Source organism: Pantherophis guttatus, chromosome 2 (assembly GCF_059756535.1).
Source record: "Pantherophis guttatus breed Tessera chromosome 2, ASM5975653v1, whole genome shotgun sequence".
Lineage (NCBI taxonomy): Eukaryota > Metazoa > Chordata > Lepidosauria > Squamata > Colubridae > Pantherophis > Pantherophis guttatus.
In genome coordinates this window covers 49,066,879-49,084,597 of record NC_142064.1, presented here as the reverse complement: position 1 = coordinate 49,084,597, position 17,719 = coordinate 49,066,879, and the positions used below count along the sequence as shown (strand labels likewise).

The 17,719-nt window shown below is 37.0% G+C and overlaps 1 protein-coding gene across 1 annotated transcript in view; it reads left to right on the top strand.

The window, feature by feature from the left end:
* Nucleotides 1-6,939, top strand: part of FBXL17 (F-box and leucine rich repeat protein 17) — a 140,963-nt gene extending 134,024 nt beyond the window's left edge. Inside the window, exon 9 of the mRNA XM_034432718.3 lies at nucleotides 6,072-6,939. Within this exon, the coding sequence (XP_034288609.2) occupies nucleotides 6,072-6,209 (138 nt within the window). The 3' untranslated portion in view covers nucleotides 6,210-6,939. The remainder of the gene's footprint in view (nucleotides 1-6,071) is intronic.
* Nucleotides 6,940-17,719: the final 10,780 nt, after the last annotated feature.

Below are 17,719 nucleotides of genomic sequence, written 5' to 3'. Positions count from 1 at the left end.
AAGCCAACATGTACTAATTTTAACAGACAATGTGAACACGAAAGGACAGGTGAACCGCGAGGGCAGCACTCGCTCCAAACCACTCATGGACGAGTCTACGAAGCTGCTGTCCTGGGCAGAGAGGCACACTCCTTTGATCACGGCACAACACATTTCCAGGTCAACCAATATCCAGGCGGATTGGTTGAGCCAGACTCAGATCAGTTGGAGTGCCGTCTCCATCACTCTGTATTTAGGGAGCTGTCGCACTTCTTTGGACGCCCAATTCTAGACCTCTTTGCTCACCCTAGCAACGTTCAGCTCCCCCGTTTCTTCTCCCGGTTCCCATGTCCAGAGTCGTAAGGGATCAACGCGCTCTGGTGTCCTTGGCCGCTGGGCCTGCTGTATGCATTCCCGCCCCTCCTCATCCCGAGGGTGGTACGCAAGATCCTGGCAGAAGGGGCAGACGTCCTTCTGGCCAGCCCCCATTGGCTGCGGCGTCCATGGTATGCGGACCTAATGAGTCTTCCTGTCATCCGTCCTGGAGGATCCCCCAGGATCTCTCTCAGCCAGGGAGTCATTCTGCATCCAGAGCCTCAGTGGCTCCAGTTGACCATCTGGCACTTGAGAGGATCCTCCTGAGGAAGGACAACCTTTCAGGGAGGGTGATCTCCACCATTCAAGCTTCCAGGTGCAACTCTACAAACCGCATCTACAACGCCATATGGCGGGCGTTTTGCTTGTGGTGCTCCCGGAAGCACATCGATCCAACCTCGGCTTCCGTGTCAGATATCCTTGAATTCCTCCAGGACAGCTTTCACAAAGGTCTTGCCCCGAACACCCTTCACAGGCAAGTGGCGGCCTTGCACATGATCCTACCAGGTACTGTTGATCATCCCATTACCCAGCACCCGAGGATTCGTAGTTTTCTTCTAGGAGTCACCAATCTCCGTCCTCCTGTTGTCCACCGCTATCCAACATGGGACCTTTCCCTGGTTCTCCAAGCACTCATGTTGCCCCCCTTCGAACCTTTGGGGTCTATCAGCATCCGGTTTCTGACTCTGAAAGTTGCCTTCCTGGTAGCAATCACATCTGCACGAAGTGTTTCCGAGATTGCTGCCCTATCCGTGTGGGGGGACCTCTGTATCTTCCATTCAAACAGAGTAGTCCTGCGAATGGATCCCTCCTTTTTGCCCAAGGTCAACTCATTGTACCATCGCGCCCAAGAACTGGTATTACCTGATTTCTGCCCGGGCCCACGGCATTGAGTGGAAACCTAGTGGCATACCTTGGACATCAGGAGGGTCCTTCGCAGGTACCTTAAAAAGACTGCCCCTTTCCGGAGATCTGAGGCGCTCTTCATCTCTTTCCTCCTGCATCAATGGGCAAGAAGGTCTGTTCTTCTACCATCGGCCGCTGGCTTAAGGCGTACATGTGCAAGGCGTACGTGTTCAGGAATAAAACCCTGCCAGGTAGGATTCTACCACACTTTGACAAGGAGTGCTTCCACCCCTGCAGCTTGGGCTACCCAGGCTTCTGTGATCGACATTTGCAGGGCGGTCACCTGGACTTCACTTACACCATTCATTCGCCATTAAAAGGTTGACTCCTTTGCCTCGGCTGAGGCGTCCTTCGGACGGCGGGTGTTGCAAACGGTCCGCTCTATGACGGCCACCCGGGAGCATTCAGCCTCCCTCCCTTCTTAGTACTTGCTTGGGTATATCCCACGCTTTTGGATTCTCCAAACAGCGTGCTGGAGAACGGGTGTTGTCTTACCTGAATGTCCCTTCTATGCGCGCTACTTGAGAATCCAACCAGCCTTGGCAGGCTTCTGCTCTTCTGTTCCGGATGGCTCTACTGGACATTCTACCTCTCTCTTCCTTCATGAACAAAACTGAACCTCAGCCTGTCGGTGGAGGCGGAGTCAACAAGATTTAAAGATATATTCACTCAGTCTCTGGTTAACAGACTAAGAATAACCCACGCTTTTGGATTCTCAAGCAGAGCGCATAGAAGGGACTTTCAGGTAAGACAACGTCCGATTTCCATAATTACCAACAGTGCTTTTATCTGATATACATGGCCAATTTTGGGCCGAGTTCATAAAATAGTTTATTTTGGTCTTTACATTATCCATTGCTGTCTGTTGCCACAAGTCCCATAAATTCAACTATCTGTATTAGTTCCAAGAAAATAAGATGATATTCATTATTATCCATCAGGTTGGAGGATGGGATAGAGCCAAATGTTAAAGCTCGCAGATATGAACCGTACACATGACATGCTAATTGATACATTTGCTCTTTGATACTGGATATAGAGTAGGAGATTCTAGACAAATTTGATAACCAGAATTTCCAACATTAAATTCTCCCAATAAAGTTTTATTTAATGCGTTACAGCTGCTTGTTGTAACTACTGTTTGGTTTGGTCTGGTCTTCTGCTATGAAAGAACATCCAAGTAAGACAACCCACATTCATCCTCTGCACTAACTAGTGCTTCATATTGGCGGTGGGAGCTGGGGATGGAAATACATATGCATTACATTATTCTAAGAAGGAGTGGGGCAGTCAGTTTTATGTAAAACACAGAAAATGTTAAAGACATGAGTTTAAAAAAGGAAATAGAACTAAATCTAGTTCACTACTCGCTATACTTGTATCTTTCTATCCTTACAAACTATCCTTGATTCCATCACTTATATCCTTATATCCACTTATATGAAGCATCACTTCATGTATATTGTCTTTTATTGTTTACAAATTTCATTGATTGTTGAGGTTTCACCATTTAACTATGATTTTTTTCGGTCTTACCTTTCCCTTCTTCCTTAATATATTTTCTCACTTATTCATCCTATATTACCAAATCACCTTAATGTATTTCTTTTGTACTTGTCATTCACTTTTGCATTCAATCCACATTCATTCAATACCCATTCATATTTCTTTCTGCTTTATTAGACACACACTTTCTAAGTAGCCTATTCCCACTGCATTCAGCTTTTGTTTATCTCCTGACATACAAAGTACACAGAACAATGTGCTTGTATATACCTATTTTTGCTTCTTTTGAGAAACATTCCTTGCAACAGACCAATTATCATTCTGCCAACATTTTTATTTTCATCACAAGCACTCTTCATTCTCTCTGCCTCTTTTAATTTAACCATTCTTTGTTGTTCGGACCATGTTCTTTCCAATTTGAGGGGACATTTTTTCTTTAGAACTCAGAACAAATGATCACATTCCAATTCTGCTGAACTCATATATGATTGTTCTGAAAAAAGAAAACCTGCAATAAATCGTAAGGGATCCTGGATAATTTTTTTTCAGCAAGTAGGGCAAGTTTGATTCATATCACCTTTCTAATCTCTTCAATAATTCCCAGCATGGCATATGCCATCACCAGCTTACTCTTCTGGCCACTCAGTGCCTTCCTTTTCTCCCTTGCCCTCACCAATTCAAATAATTGATGTGCTAGTCCATGTCCCTCTTCCCTACTAAAATGTCAACAATAAACCCAACATAGCACATCCCACTGGCGATTCCAATTTCTAGTGTGTGCCCTCCCTCTCTTCAGCTATTGGTATTTTTGGATTTTTCCCTTAGTTACACCCCTCTCCCAAAACTCTTTTGCTCAGAACTTTAATTTCATCTTGTATAAAGAACAAAACATCCAAAACAAGTGTTTGGATTCATGCAAAATGCATTGTTCAGTGTACATAATAATAGTTCATGTATATAACAGTTTGAAAATCCTTATTTGCAGCTATTTTTTTTCCTATTTTTTCTCATCCATATTTTTATAACAGGATGCTCAATCTCTTACGTTTTGGAGCATTTTGGCCAATATTCCACACACTCAACCTAAAGCCAATTTTATATGAAATATGCTCACACTATTCTATGCAAGTTAAGATATTTAATTTAGAGACTACTTTGCAAACCAGGAGATCATTACATATATCCTATCAACTAGTAGATACACACAATGTTGTGATACTCACTCAGGATGATCATATAGTATGTAGGCCTAGCTAATTAACATCTCTTCTGCCTTTTCAACTATTAGGTATGGAAGGGCACACACACACACACACACACACACACACACACACATATATCTAGGTAATATAGTTGTTAAAATACTGCTCAGTGTACAAAAGTATGTTTTCATAGAAATCTGGGAATTGCTGTCTCAACATCTGGAAAGTGCCAACATTGGCAAAGGCTAATAAAAGCTTTATGTGATCATCCACATATTGCAGAAACATTTCTGGTCAGTTTTAAAATGTGAAATACTGATATGTCTGAGCTGCCATAGAGCTTGTACCACTACAGATTTCATTCTGATTGATTAAAAGGCGCTTCCTGTTTTTTAGACACATTCAGTGTTGCTATAATGTAGTTGTTTACAAAAGTGTTTAGAGCGTGCAAGGGTCTCTGTGTACTTGAAATAGAAGTTAAACCAATTTTCTATCCAAGTTGCTCTTCAGTTGACAAATCTCCCAATGAAGATTGAATGTTTCTATTATCAAAGCAGAAGAACTGTAGATTAAACCCGTCATTTATCCCTGTCATAAAATGCAATCACTGTTCATTCTCTGCACTGCCTAGCACAATTGCTTCAGTTTGGTGTTTGCTCAGGGCAGTGCGACTAGGGGGAGGACGATGACAGGAGAGGAAATAACAATAGTAAAGAGATATTTGAAGACCTTCTGTTGTTGTTCTTTAACATGCCCTCGCCAAAGGATTTTAAGACAATTAAATATATATTTATGGTAAGAATGGAAAATGCCTTAGTTATGTAAATTTATTTTAGTTCAACACTGGACTCAATAAAGAAGTACAAAGTGAACAATTGTAACAGAGGAGCGCTGTTAAGAGTATTTAAATTAAATATTGATGTATTTTAAAATTCAATAAAAAATTCTAAGGAAAGTTACCTAGAAGTCGTGTTCTTAGGTTAATCTTGTTTTTTTAATCTAAAGAATGATGGAAGCTGTCTGGCTCTGTGATATGAACTACAATCAGCTTAAAAATAATTGACAAATTAATCCCTTCACAGCACCGCAGTTGTAGAGATGTTAAGTTTAATTAGGCCTTATTGATTGCTTTGTATGATTGAGGAATAAAGGTAATATCTCTGGTTAAGGTCTAGCACAGATATTTCTGACCTTCTAAGCTGTACATTTTAATTATTGATTGTGACGATTGCGGTTATTACAGAGGGAAGACTTTAATTCTTTCACAATGAGAAATGTGGGAGAGAGGCAAAATTGCCCTCCCTTCCCATGAAGATATGGGTTTTTCATTGAAAGCTAAAAATATATGATTCAGATTCTTATATTCAGATTCATAGTCATCTTTTGCTTGAATGTAACAGTACAGCCTGTCTAGACAATATTACAATCACTGTGAAGGATAAGATTCAGCGTTTAAAGACATTTTTCTACCCAGTACTGCTGCTGGAAGCCCAAGTGGCTGCTATATTACCCATTTTCATGTTGTTGTGCCCTTTTCTGCAGATGTTAGTTATGATTACAGTGGATCAAAGTGTTATTGCAATGAGTTTTATCTGAAGATGCAATTAAAGAGTGTTCAGAAACCCTAACACATCTAAGATGTAGTGGACAAATTGTCTTTTAATAGGATTATACTACATCAATTTGTTCCAAATCCATTGACTTCAGGTGGGAGCGCAATTCAAGATTCTGGTTCTTGTGGTCCAATATGTGTACCTTCATTCTTATGAACCTATTACGCTCATGTTCTTTCTAAGGCTCTGGGCCCATTTTTGCTGAGCAGCCCACTCCCAGCCTCTCACCATACCTACCCATGCCCATACTAATTCATACTTTGGAGCTTATTTGCTTGGGACGTTAGACTTGTTTTACTTTTGTTTCATTTTAGGCAAATTATTAATGCTTTGAAGAATATTGCTCTAAAAGATTTTCTGATAATTTTAAATATGAACAATTCTGTATTTGAAAGATAGCCATTCACTTGTTCTTGTTTAGAGTGAGAGTAAAAGACAATATGTGGTATTTGTAAGAAATAATACATAAAATTATTTCTTTTACATGTAGGTGAGTGAAGTTACTGTGGAACAACTGGTACAGCAACACCCACATATCACCTTCAGTACAGTGCTACAAGATTGCAAGCGGACCTTGGAACGGGCATACCAGATGGGTTGGATACCCAGTATGTCCAGTGCCTCTTAACTCATGCTATGGCATTAAAAAAAAGAGATTTAAACTGAACAATTGAAATTGGTTAAGGATTTTTAATTAATATTTTTTGGTTTTTATTAAATATATGTTTGGTGTATGTATATGCAAGAGAGAGAGCATGAGTGTATGGCAAATGTCTATTCAGTCTTCTAATGGAAATATCAGAAGAAAAATATGGTCAGATATATTTAATTTTTCTGAAATGTTCATTTGTCAATTTAAAATCTGCAAATCAGTAAGATTTTGCAGAGAGCTTGCCCTTTTTTTGTAAATTGAATGTTTACATAGACTACTGTTTGGATGTTTTTTCAAGGTATATGTTCATGATAGAAACAATTCTTTAGAGATGCATTATAAGATTTTTTTTTTTTTGTCTGTTTAAGAGCTTTAGGTTTTAACTTCTCAAGTAAGTTTCTTCTTCTAAGGTTAGTTTCAGCAGTGTAGTATGTTGTTATGCCTTTTTGTTTCATGCTATTTCTTTATTATTAATAGCTCATAGTTCTTTTTGAATTGTAAGTTGCAACTCCTTTCCCTTAAATTAGAAGTAATAGATAATCTTAAATCAGGTTATCAAAATATTGCTAACCTCTTGTGCGTTTTTGAAATGCACATTTATGAAAATCTACAAAGGTACAAAAATATAACATTTTTATGATAAATTTTATTTTGAATGGAATCTTTAATAAATGCTGGACATAAGCATAATGGCAATTTAAGCAGACTATCTGACTGGTCTCTATTGGTTCTACTAAAATAATATTTTTCAGTTGCTTGTGAATGTATGTATTTAAGTGGATATTCCTTGATTACATTTCTACATCTTTCACACTTTCCAGTTTTGTACATCTTCATTTTAATTTCCAGCACTTTTTATTATTTAGATCTGTGAAAAGTAGTGTATCTAAGGATTCAGGATTTCTCAGTGTGTAAAGAAACCTCAGACTTGCATTTCCTGTATGCTTCTGCAGCATCTCAGGGGAGAAGGAAAGAAACATCTGCCTCCACTTATAACTTCCTGTTATATCTAAATCCAGGGCTGTGGAGTCGGGAGATAAATGTTCCGACTCCGACTCCTCAGTTTTTTGTACTTCCGACTCGCCGACTCCGACTCCTCTGTATTAATATGCGAATGTATTTTAATGAAGTCATTAATTATAACATTTTGTGAATTGGGACATTTAAACTTGCTTTTTTTTTAATTCCAATCTAAATTTAGTAGGAGTCGGAGTCGGTGCATTGTTTGCCGACTCCGACTCCAGGTACCCAAAATTTCCTCCGATTCCGACTCCACAGCACTGTCTAAATCTGCAGGATTTGTAGTTAATTGAAAGTACGGTTAAGTCAAACAAGTAAGTATCAAACTATAGTATCTGTTTCTGGCCTATTTCTTTATATATAATTTAAACGAAGATGTTTGGAGATGTATTTCTCCAAAAAATGTTCATAATTTATTTCAAACTAGAAATGAATTGTTTTGCTCTCTTTCTATGATGCCCAACTGCTCTGTGATTCAGATCTGATGTTCATAATGCATTTTTCTTCTCCATGCCAATATGGTGACTTTTTCAAAATACAAGAAAATTCCTGTAGGAAGTATGCAAATCTATTCATGGGACTTGGATTTGAGTAAAAATGTTTACACTTATCAAAACAAATTAGGCCATGCTCATAAATATTTTTATGCTGTCATTCACTCAGGTTTACAACTATAATGATAAGTTATAATGAGATATGTAATCTCAGATGGAATCTTAACAACTTTAAAAAACGACAGCATATAAAACCACTTGCTCAAAATAATCTTTGTATGACCATGTATCTGCATTCATGTTAACCATAAAGCACCATACTGATGTAAATCATCCCTTAGTAAGAAGTTTTATTATCCCACCATGTTATATAATCCTAGGAATAAATTTTATGGAATTCAATCTGGCCAAATGTGTATAGAATGACATTGTTATTCTTCATTCAACGTAGAATATCAAGTGCTGCAGTAAGGTAAAGAGAAGATTTTGGTAACATTAAATACTTGATACTGACTGTTGTAAAACCTTTTTTGATGAGAAACTTTTATATAGAATCAGTGTTTCATTTTAGTGAGGCATACTAGTTATGTATTTATCTATCAAATTTGTACACCGTTCATTTCACATAAGTAACTTTTGGTGATTTACAAACAACCTAATAAAACAATATAAAATATGACTAACAGCAAAGTTAAAAACACAATTAAAGCCAAAGTTAAAATTTATAACTGAAAAGTGAAAATTAAAGTTTAAACATTCACAAGGCTAAAAGGTTAACTAGACTGAGAGAGAACCCTCAAGCCTCCAGCCATTCCCAGGGTTGCATAACTATCTTAAATCCTCATGCTAAGTGGCATAGCCAAGAAAACCAGATCAGAGGGGTCTCACCTTTCCTCTGGACTAAAATGTTCCAGGGAGCAGGGGAAACAGCAAAAAAGGCCATCTTCCTAGATCTTGCCAGTCAAAATTCTTTAACTGACAGGATTCACAGCATGCCCTCCTTTGACCAGGTAGAATGGGTTGATGTAATTGTAATAAGAAGGTGCCTTAGATACCCTTGTCCCATGCTGTGACGGATTTTAAAGGTGATAACCTTACCTTGAATTGGACCCAGAAGCCAACTGGCACTCAGCGCAGCTTACATAGCAGAGATATTGCATGTGCCACACTAGCCCAGAACTGCTCACACCACTACATTCTGCACCAGTTGCAGCTTCCAGATAGTCTTCAAGGGTAGCCTCATGTAGAATGCATTGCAGCAGTCCATGTGGGAGATAACCAGGGCATGAGTGATTGAAGGGCTTCTCAATCCAGGAAAGGGAATTAACTGGGTGCACACCCAAACTTCTCAATTCCTATCTACTAAGGAATCAAATGCTTCCCTATCATTTATAATTAAATTGGATAATTTTCATATTTTATTGTATCTGATAGTATCAGTATTCTTTTATTATTATGTGAATTCCTCTGACTCCCTAAATTGATTAATTGAATATAGATAGAAAATCAGTATAATATATGAGGTGGTTATTTTTATGTATATTAGACTACTATGAAAGGTTACATTTCAGGATAATTGACAAAGACACACAGAAAAACAGAATAGTAGATAACCTTTAGAATATAACAAATTAATGAAGGATTTTTTTAAGATGTAACACTGAATTTGTTTTTAAAGGTTAGCACATTTTAATCAATAATATCAAAATATTCAAAATTGACCTGAAAGTTGTCATTTTTCTCAAAATGTCTGGCTAAACCAGAAGACTTCAGCCAAAATAATTTGGAAAATAGCATTTATATTTTTGGTCTTGTTTCTCTTTTTAGAGACTGAATTGTGATAAATCTCACAATTTTTTCAAGAAAAATATTCCGTTTTCCTTCTTTGATGCGAGTACTAAAAGGGGATAAAAATAGTGACTTAAGTATTATAATGTTCATTTTGAAAATTAGTCAATGGTAAGTACTAAGTAATTTTGTAAGATCTTACCCAATACAATATATATAGAAAAGATTTAACGAGTATATACTCTGTTTCCCCCCAAATAAGACATCCCCTGATAATAAGCCCAATCGGGCTTTTGAGTGCATGGCAATAAGGCCAAGCACTTATTTCAGGGTTCAAAAAAATATAAGACAGAGTCTTATTTTTGGGGAAACATGGTATTTCAGTAGCAATTGTACAAGAGGTCGCTGAAGTTTAAATAAATTGTGAATGTGTCTATACAGTGACCTATACAAGCTTTCAACAGACACTTATCAAAGTTCATCATGATGAAAGTGAGATTTTTACCAACTGTAGAAGCTTTGCACCAGCAATGACTAATGATAAAATATGCTAGTGTAACTTTAGCTTTGTAACAGATTCTGAAATAAAAACTCTGCCCTAATAGAAATATTTATATGCAAATTTTACATAGTAGGTATGATTAGTGGAAAGTAACATGTACTTAACTCTAAATGTCTGTCAGAATTAAGGCTTTTATTTAAACCTATAATCTTCCCTACTGTAACAATCATCTACTCCTATATCATTTCTCTGTAGCAGAGTTTCACACTGAGAATTGGCATGGGGCTAACATCTAGGTGCAGACTGAGTAATTCTGAAACACAGTTTTATGTGCACACATGGATCAATAAATCATATTCTTACCATTCATTCAAAACAGTATCAGAATACCATCTAATGACTAATCCAGCTTTAACTCATGCTTTGGAATAATAGCTTCAGTTGAATATGTTCATAGCCAGAAATGTTACTTATGTTGAACAATCTATAATCTCCAAACTCGCACACCAGATGGCTGCTCTTGTGGAATAGGATAAACTTAGACAGGATTTTTGTTAAAAAATCAGGACAGTGATGTTGGAGTGGTTTGATACTGGAATCTTGAACTGAAAAATAGCTGTCATGTTTAGAATTGAAGTGGAAAAATAAATCATTGGTAGAGCAATATAGTGCAAAATATTTTGTAACCATCTACAGTATGTATTAAAAGTATATCTTTAAAGAGTGTAGTAAAGGCAAAAAAAACCCAAAACTATTTTTTATGAAGCACTCAACATGAATTCAAAAAGCTAATTTTAAAAAAAATGAAGAAATTAATATTTAATATATGGTTCCACACTGTTTATATATACAAAATTGAGAGAGAGAGAGAAATCCCTTTTACGTTGCTTTTTACATGACCATTGGATTTATTCATTTATATTCAGAGGCCAAAAATAGTGTACAAGAAGATGCAAGATATAGAAGTCAATTGATGCTAATGCTATGATAGTTCTTTATAAAAAAAATAGAATAAAATAATTAGAATAAAAATGCAAATAAAAGTTTCTTAGCTAGTTATATTGGTTCTTTAACCAGGACAACAATCAATCCAAGAGCTTCCAATAGCAATTGCAATCAAGCAAATTTTTGCTACATTCTTGTAGATTTCAATGAAGCCAACAAGTAAAAATGGGGGTGGTTATGAGAAGTGCAATTGAAAGAGTAAAAGGAATTTCTTTGGTATATTCTATAGCCATGCTATCTTTAGCTCATAAAGAAATGCAGCCCTGATGTGGCACTGCCTCTTTGGGACCTTCCCACTGCAGGTTACTAGGCTGGCTTAGGCATTCTGAAAGTCCCAAAATTAATGTATAATTAATCAAACATATTAATGTTTCAGATATGAAACAAAGACACCAAGTACTAAGCAATTGATAAAGAGGTAATATGCAAAGCAACAGTTTAATGTAATGTGTGTACATTGCTATTTCTTAATAGTAATGTAAGCATTTTGTACATTATATTAGATATTACTGTTATTAAACAATCCTCCAAAAAATCAGATATTCTTTTGATTTTATTGAGATGAATTCAAATTTTCATCAAATGTCCTATTTGAGATTTTCAGTGGGTCCTGTCATGTTTAAGTAAACCAACTTGATATCTTATTTTTTTTTGTTCATTTTAATAATAACATTTGATGTTGAAAATGTGAATATTAGAATTAGATAACCAAATATATGTGCACTGTGTGTATTCATGAGTTTATAAGTCTAAGATTCCTCAGACAGCATTAACAAGCTCAGGACTGATTAATTGACTGATTTGATATTAAAGCAAAGGGAAGCACATGTAACTGAATAGTAGAGTCTGCCAAGTAATTTCAAAGTAACATAAGGAATGAGACCATTGTTCCCTGCAACCTTCTGCTATTATTTATTTATTCCAACAAGGGGATGCAATAAAATAAGAAAAAGTCAAGCAGGAGTTATTTTATATTTCAATATATACAAAAGTTCAGCAAAACACTACAGCTTTCTTCTATGATTTTTCTGTCATGGATCAGACCAGACCAATGGGAAATACTTGGTGACTCAGCAGTTGTTTATGAAGATTGATATCAACCCTGCAGTGACATTTTATTTATGTTTAAAAATTACCTAGGATGAAAGCAAAGAATATCAATTTGAAGGGAACTGTAAGAATATGAGGCGCCAATATTCAACATATTAGATTTGTAAATGCCACAACATATTTATTCAAAAATACGAGAAATGTCTGACTATATGATGTCATAAATATTGGTCTGTAAAGTAACAGCTGACTGTTGTCTCTTGAGATGAGTTGAGATAAATCTCAAGTAGTTTCTGCAGCATTAGAAACATTTACTGTAGCAAACTAGAAAAGATAATTTGAAATATTTTGCAAAATCATCTGTAGTACTCTCTAGTTTGGATGTATTTAATCTGTAAAACATTTATTTATTTATTTATTTTTTAGGAATTGATGTGTTGTTGATGTTGAACACTAGGACTGTCTGCAATAAGACCACATCCATTCATAACTGTGACTTTAGGCTAGTTTAGTCAAGGTTCCAAGGCATTATCTTGTTTGGTTACAGGGGAGACTGGTACTGTTAACCCAGCTACCTGTTTGTTAGTTTGTTAGATTCTGTTTGTTCCTCCTGATTTGTGAAGGCTATTCAGAAACTAACATGCAACTCAGCCCATGCAATGGTGCTAGTCTCTGCCAGTTCTGAAGGGGGCGGTGGATCCAGCTGTCCTGAACAAATTTCATCCAATACTTTTTTTTAAAAAAGGATAATTGTTGAGAAGATGGTTTGGCTGCAGTTGCAAAATATCTTGGAAGAAATGGTTTATCTGGATTCTTCAGTTGAGTTTCAACCCTGGACACAATACAGAGATGATTATGGTGGAGCTGAGATTGGGTCAAGCAGGGCCTGGCTCTTTAACCTTTCAATAGTGTTTGATATCATTTTTCTCGACCAACTGTGAGGAGTCAGAATAGGAAATATGGTGTAATGATAATTGCCCTAATTTCTCTATGACTAATTCCAGTCAGTGTTGGTAGGAGTAAAGAGGATAAGCCTAAAGCACCTGATCTACAGGATGCTTCAGGGCTCAGCACTATCTTTCTTTTTGTTTAGCATTTACAGGAGGCTACTGGGGAAAACCATAATCAGTATGCTGGTGATGCTCATAAGGCTTGTCAAATTTTTCAACTTTCAATTTCCAACCATTAGGGGTCCTCAAAAGTTGTGACATGCCTTGGAAATTGTAAAGATATTTTGGTCATTTTAATATAATTTAGATGTGCTTGGTAAATAACTACATAAATATAACTTATCAGACCAGCAATTCCCCAGCAAACAATTCAGACCAACAATTCCCCAGTACCATCAAAAAAGAACATTATTCTGTGTGCAGTGAGCCAGGTGGAAGATATCTTTATCATTTCACTCCAGAGAAAGGCTCAAAAACAGGAAAATCTGCTTGAGTGATTGCAGATAATCTGGTGTATTTCATGAAGAAGAAAAGCATTGACAAAAGCTTGAAGGCCATTGGAGGAGATTCTACAAAGGTTAATACTGTCTATGAAGGTGGTGCCATGCACTGGATAGAGGTCAAGCCAGAGCATCCACTTGCTGGAACTGATTGACTGGTCTGAAGGTGTATATGAGCCACCTTTAACGTGCAATAAAGCAGAAATAAAGAAGTTCATTGACGAACCAGTGCAAGTACCACAGTGGCCCTGTCATGCCCAATCAATAGAGAGATGTGTGAAACAGGTTACAGAGGCAGCAAGCAGAGTGTATACAAATGAGAAACGTGAGGGTTATATCAGAGACCAAGAGTCAGCGGCTGATGTCAAAGAATGAATCAAAACAAGACTAGATGAAACTTGCTTAAACATTTTGGTAACTCAGATGATTGCTTTCTGATGTTAGTTTAGGATTGCATGGATTATTTTTTGCTTAGCTAGATAAGATTCATGCAGAAAAAAACTTTAATTTTTGTAGTACAAGATGTAATTTTGAGAAGATAAAAGTTAACAGTATATGATCAGACATGGATTTACCATACCAAGCTAGACATTATGCAATTGCAAAAATAACAGCATATTTGAATTTGAAATATGAAACACATATTTTTATTACCCCTCACTGAAAACATTGCAAAAATTAATTTTCACCCCATTAAATGACACACCCTAATGCTCAGTTGTACATCTTATCCCCTGTCTGACTAAATTATGCTCTCAAGGTCTTGTCCCAAAGCCTGAAAATTATAAAAATCTGGGTAAAGATTAACAGACTCAGGGTCAACCCTAGCAACACCAAGTGGCTGGGGATCATCAGGTTTTGGCCCTTAACAAAGTGCACATTTTGGATCAAGAAACATTTCTCGCTGTCACTCATGACTTGCTCATCTTGTTTTTGGACAATTGCAGTGCTTTATATATGGTTCTATCCTTAAAGATCGTATGGAATCTATAGTTGATCCTGAATGTGGCAGCACAAGCAAGAATGGGAAAGACTCACTATGCCCATATAACAGGCTGCTATTAGAACTTCACTGGTTATCAGTTGGATTCTGAAGATAATTCAAGGTGCTGGATATTATAAAACCATACATGGCACAGGATCTCGCTCTTTGGGAAACTATCCATTTCCCATAATGTGTGCTGTGACAAAGTTGCCAACAGTTAATCGGTGTGATTTTGTGCAGTCTCATATCCATTGAAGCAGGACCATGAAGTTATGGTGGCAGTTTTTTTTTTTTAAAAAAAAACAACCTAGTACTGGCCTTTAAATGAAGTGTTGCTGCACAGAACCTAACACTGGGTACCGTGGAACCTGCTACCCTTGGAGAATCTCTATGGAGCTGCTCTTTGCAGCTTATAAGAGATTTAGCATGTTATATGCTTGTTTGGTTATGCTTTTAAATGTGTTTGCTTGAGTTAATAATAAAACTTAAAATCTTGTTATCACTCAAGTACTCGTTATCTATGAAGCCAAAAGAACCAATTGTCTGGGCATCTGATCATTTTCCTAGTTTAATCTTTTTTTTATAACTTCAGAATCTTCCTGTATTGTTATAGCTCCATTTATATTTTGTCTCTGTTCTGCTGTAATCCTCAGTAATTTTTGTTTCTTTAGATATTCATCTATTTTCTCTAGAGGAATGTCACTTTCTTTATACAAAATAGAGTAATATTGATGAAATACATTTTGTATGGCTGCATTGTCCATTAATACAGCATTTCCCTCTTGTAATTTCAATATCATTTCCTTTTATTTTCATAATTTATATGCTAGCCACTTCCCTGGTAAATTAGAAGCTCTTTTTTTTTGCTTTACATAATTCATTTTTATTTCATTTATCTTACTGTTAACATACTATAGATAATTGCCATTGCAGAAGTTTAATTTGTTGAGAAATACTTGTCATCTCTGGAGAATTCTTTAGGCCTTATTTTCTCTTTATTTCATTCAAAATAGCATGTTTTCTCTTGACACTTCTTTTTAAATTCATTGTTGTATTGTATAAAGTGACTTCAAATAAAAGATTTACTTGCATCCCAAACTATTCTTAAGTCAGGGCCTTTACCTAAACTATTTTCAAAAATTCTTTTAGCTTTGTTTTACAATCCTTCACTATTGTTTCTTTCTGTAGCAACAGTTAGTTAGTCTTCATCTAAAAGAATTAGATTTTCTTTTATAAATCAAACTCATAGGACTATGAGCTGAACATAATCGTTGTAATATCTCTACTTTAAAATTTTAGTGGCCAAATTATTGAAATCCAAAGCATATATATTCTTGAAAAGATTTATGCCTTTCAGAAAGGTAAGCAATTTAACTTTCTTAAATTGTCATTTTTTGTCTTGATGTAACAACCACCTAAATCAGTGATGGCTAACCTTTCTGCCGTTGCATGCCAAAAGCGTGGGGAGCGTGGGCGGGGCCCCACACCCATAATTCAATGCGGCCCCCCATGCAGGCACAAGCGACACACACACACACACCCGCGCGATCCCCGCTTTTGGCACGCAACGCCACAGTAGGCCCGGTAGACCTGCTTTTCGCCCTCCCCTGGCTCCAGAGGCTTTCTTGGAGCCTGGGGAGGGCAAAAATGGCCTTCCCCACCCCTCCTGGAGGCCCCCCAAAAGCCCTCCAGAGGCCAGAAACAGCCCGTTTCCCAACTTCCGGTGGGCCTGGAAGGCCCAAAAATCAGCTGGCCGGTGTGCACATGCACACTTGGAGCTGAGCTAGAGCAACACTCGCATGCCCACCAATATGGCTCCGCGTGCCACTTGTGGCACACATGCCATAGATTAGCCATCATGGACTTAAAGTGTCCATTAGATTAAAAAAACCAAACCTGTTGATCATTTGCCTTGAGTAATTCTAGTACTTTGTTCAGAGGTTCTATTCAATTGAGGGGAGTTCACATCATTCCAATTTCCCATCAAACCACCAATATTCATAAGAAAAAAATATTAATCTGGCAATTAATTGTTTATAAAACCCTGCTTTGCCCTCATTTGGGGCATAAATTCCTAGTATCAAAGTCTTAACCTCACACAAATTAACTTCCATACCAACAAATCTATCGAACTCATCAGTCAATACTTCTGGTTTTAGTTGGTCATTTATGCATAAAATTCCATAATTTTTTTTTGTTTATTTCCTTTCTTCTTTTGTTGCTACAAAACAACAAATTCAAAACAAATTCTTCTCCAAATTTTTATCAATCAAACATTTTATGTCGTTTTTCTAATAGTTACATTTTCCAATTAAATATAGTTGCCTTTGTCCTCCTACTTCACCCAGAGTTTCTGATGCCTTGAATTCTTTTTTAAATAAACATGATAAAAATCACAAAAAGATTGATTGCCATACAGTCTCGTGAATCCTAATGAGATCCTTGACAGGCAACTACAGGCAGGGTTTGTCTGCCTTTCATAATTTACTGACTTGCCCTTGGTCATCATTGAAATCCTGCCACTTGTTATCAAGGCTGTTCTCAGAAAGACTTCCATGGCTGACTTCTTAGCTATTGCTAACCAGCAACAGCTTTTCCAAGTAATCAGTTGAAATAAATCTTATTTTTACTTACATTTTCAGTACAAGTATGTATGTTAGTGGTGCAATTCAAATTTTTTTACTACTGGTTCTGTGGGTGTGGCTTGATGGGCGTGGTGTTGCTTGGTGGGCATAGCAGGGGAAGGATACTGCAAAATCTCCATTCCCACCCCACTCCAGGGGAAGGATACTGCAAAATCCCCATTGCCTCCCCACTCCTGGGGGAAGGATGTTGCAAAATCTCCATTCGCACCCCACTCTGGGGCCAGCCAGAGGTGGTATTTGCCGGTTCTCTGAACTACTCAAAATTTCCGCTACTGGTTTCTAGAACCTGTCAGAACCTGCTTAATAGCACCCCTGATGTATGTGAACTAGAGGTAGTTAGAACTAAGCTTCCATTCTTACAAATTGCTTAAAGGCACACTTCACCATCCATCATTCAAATAAGAGAAATAGAATTCAACAGTAAGTCTTCCTCCCCCACACCTTCCTTTCCTCCTTTTTCCCTTTTCCCTTTCTCCTTTCTTTCCACAGCTCAAATATTTTTTTGGAAAGAAGCCTAATCCATGCTGTAAAATAATATGGGAACTTC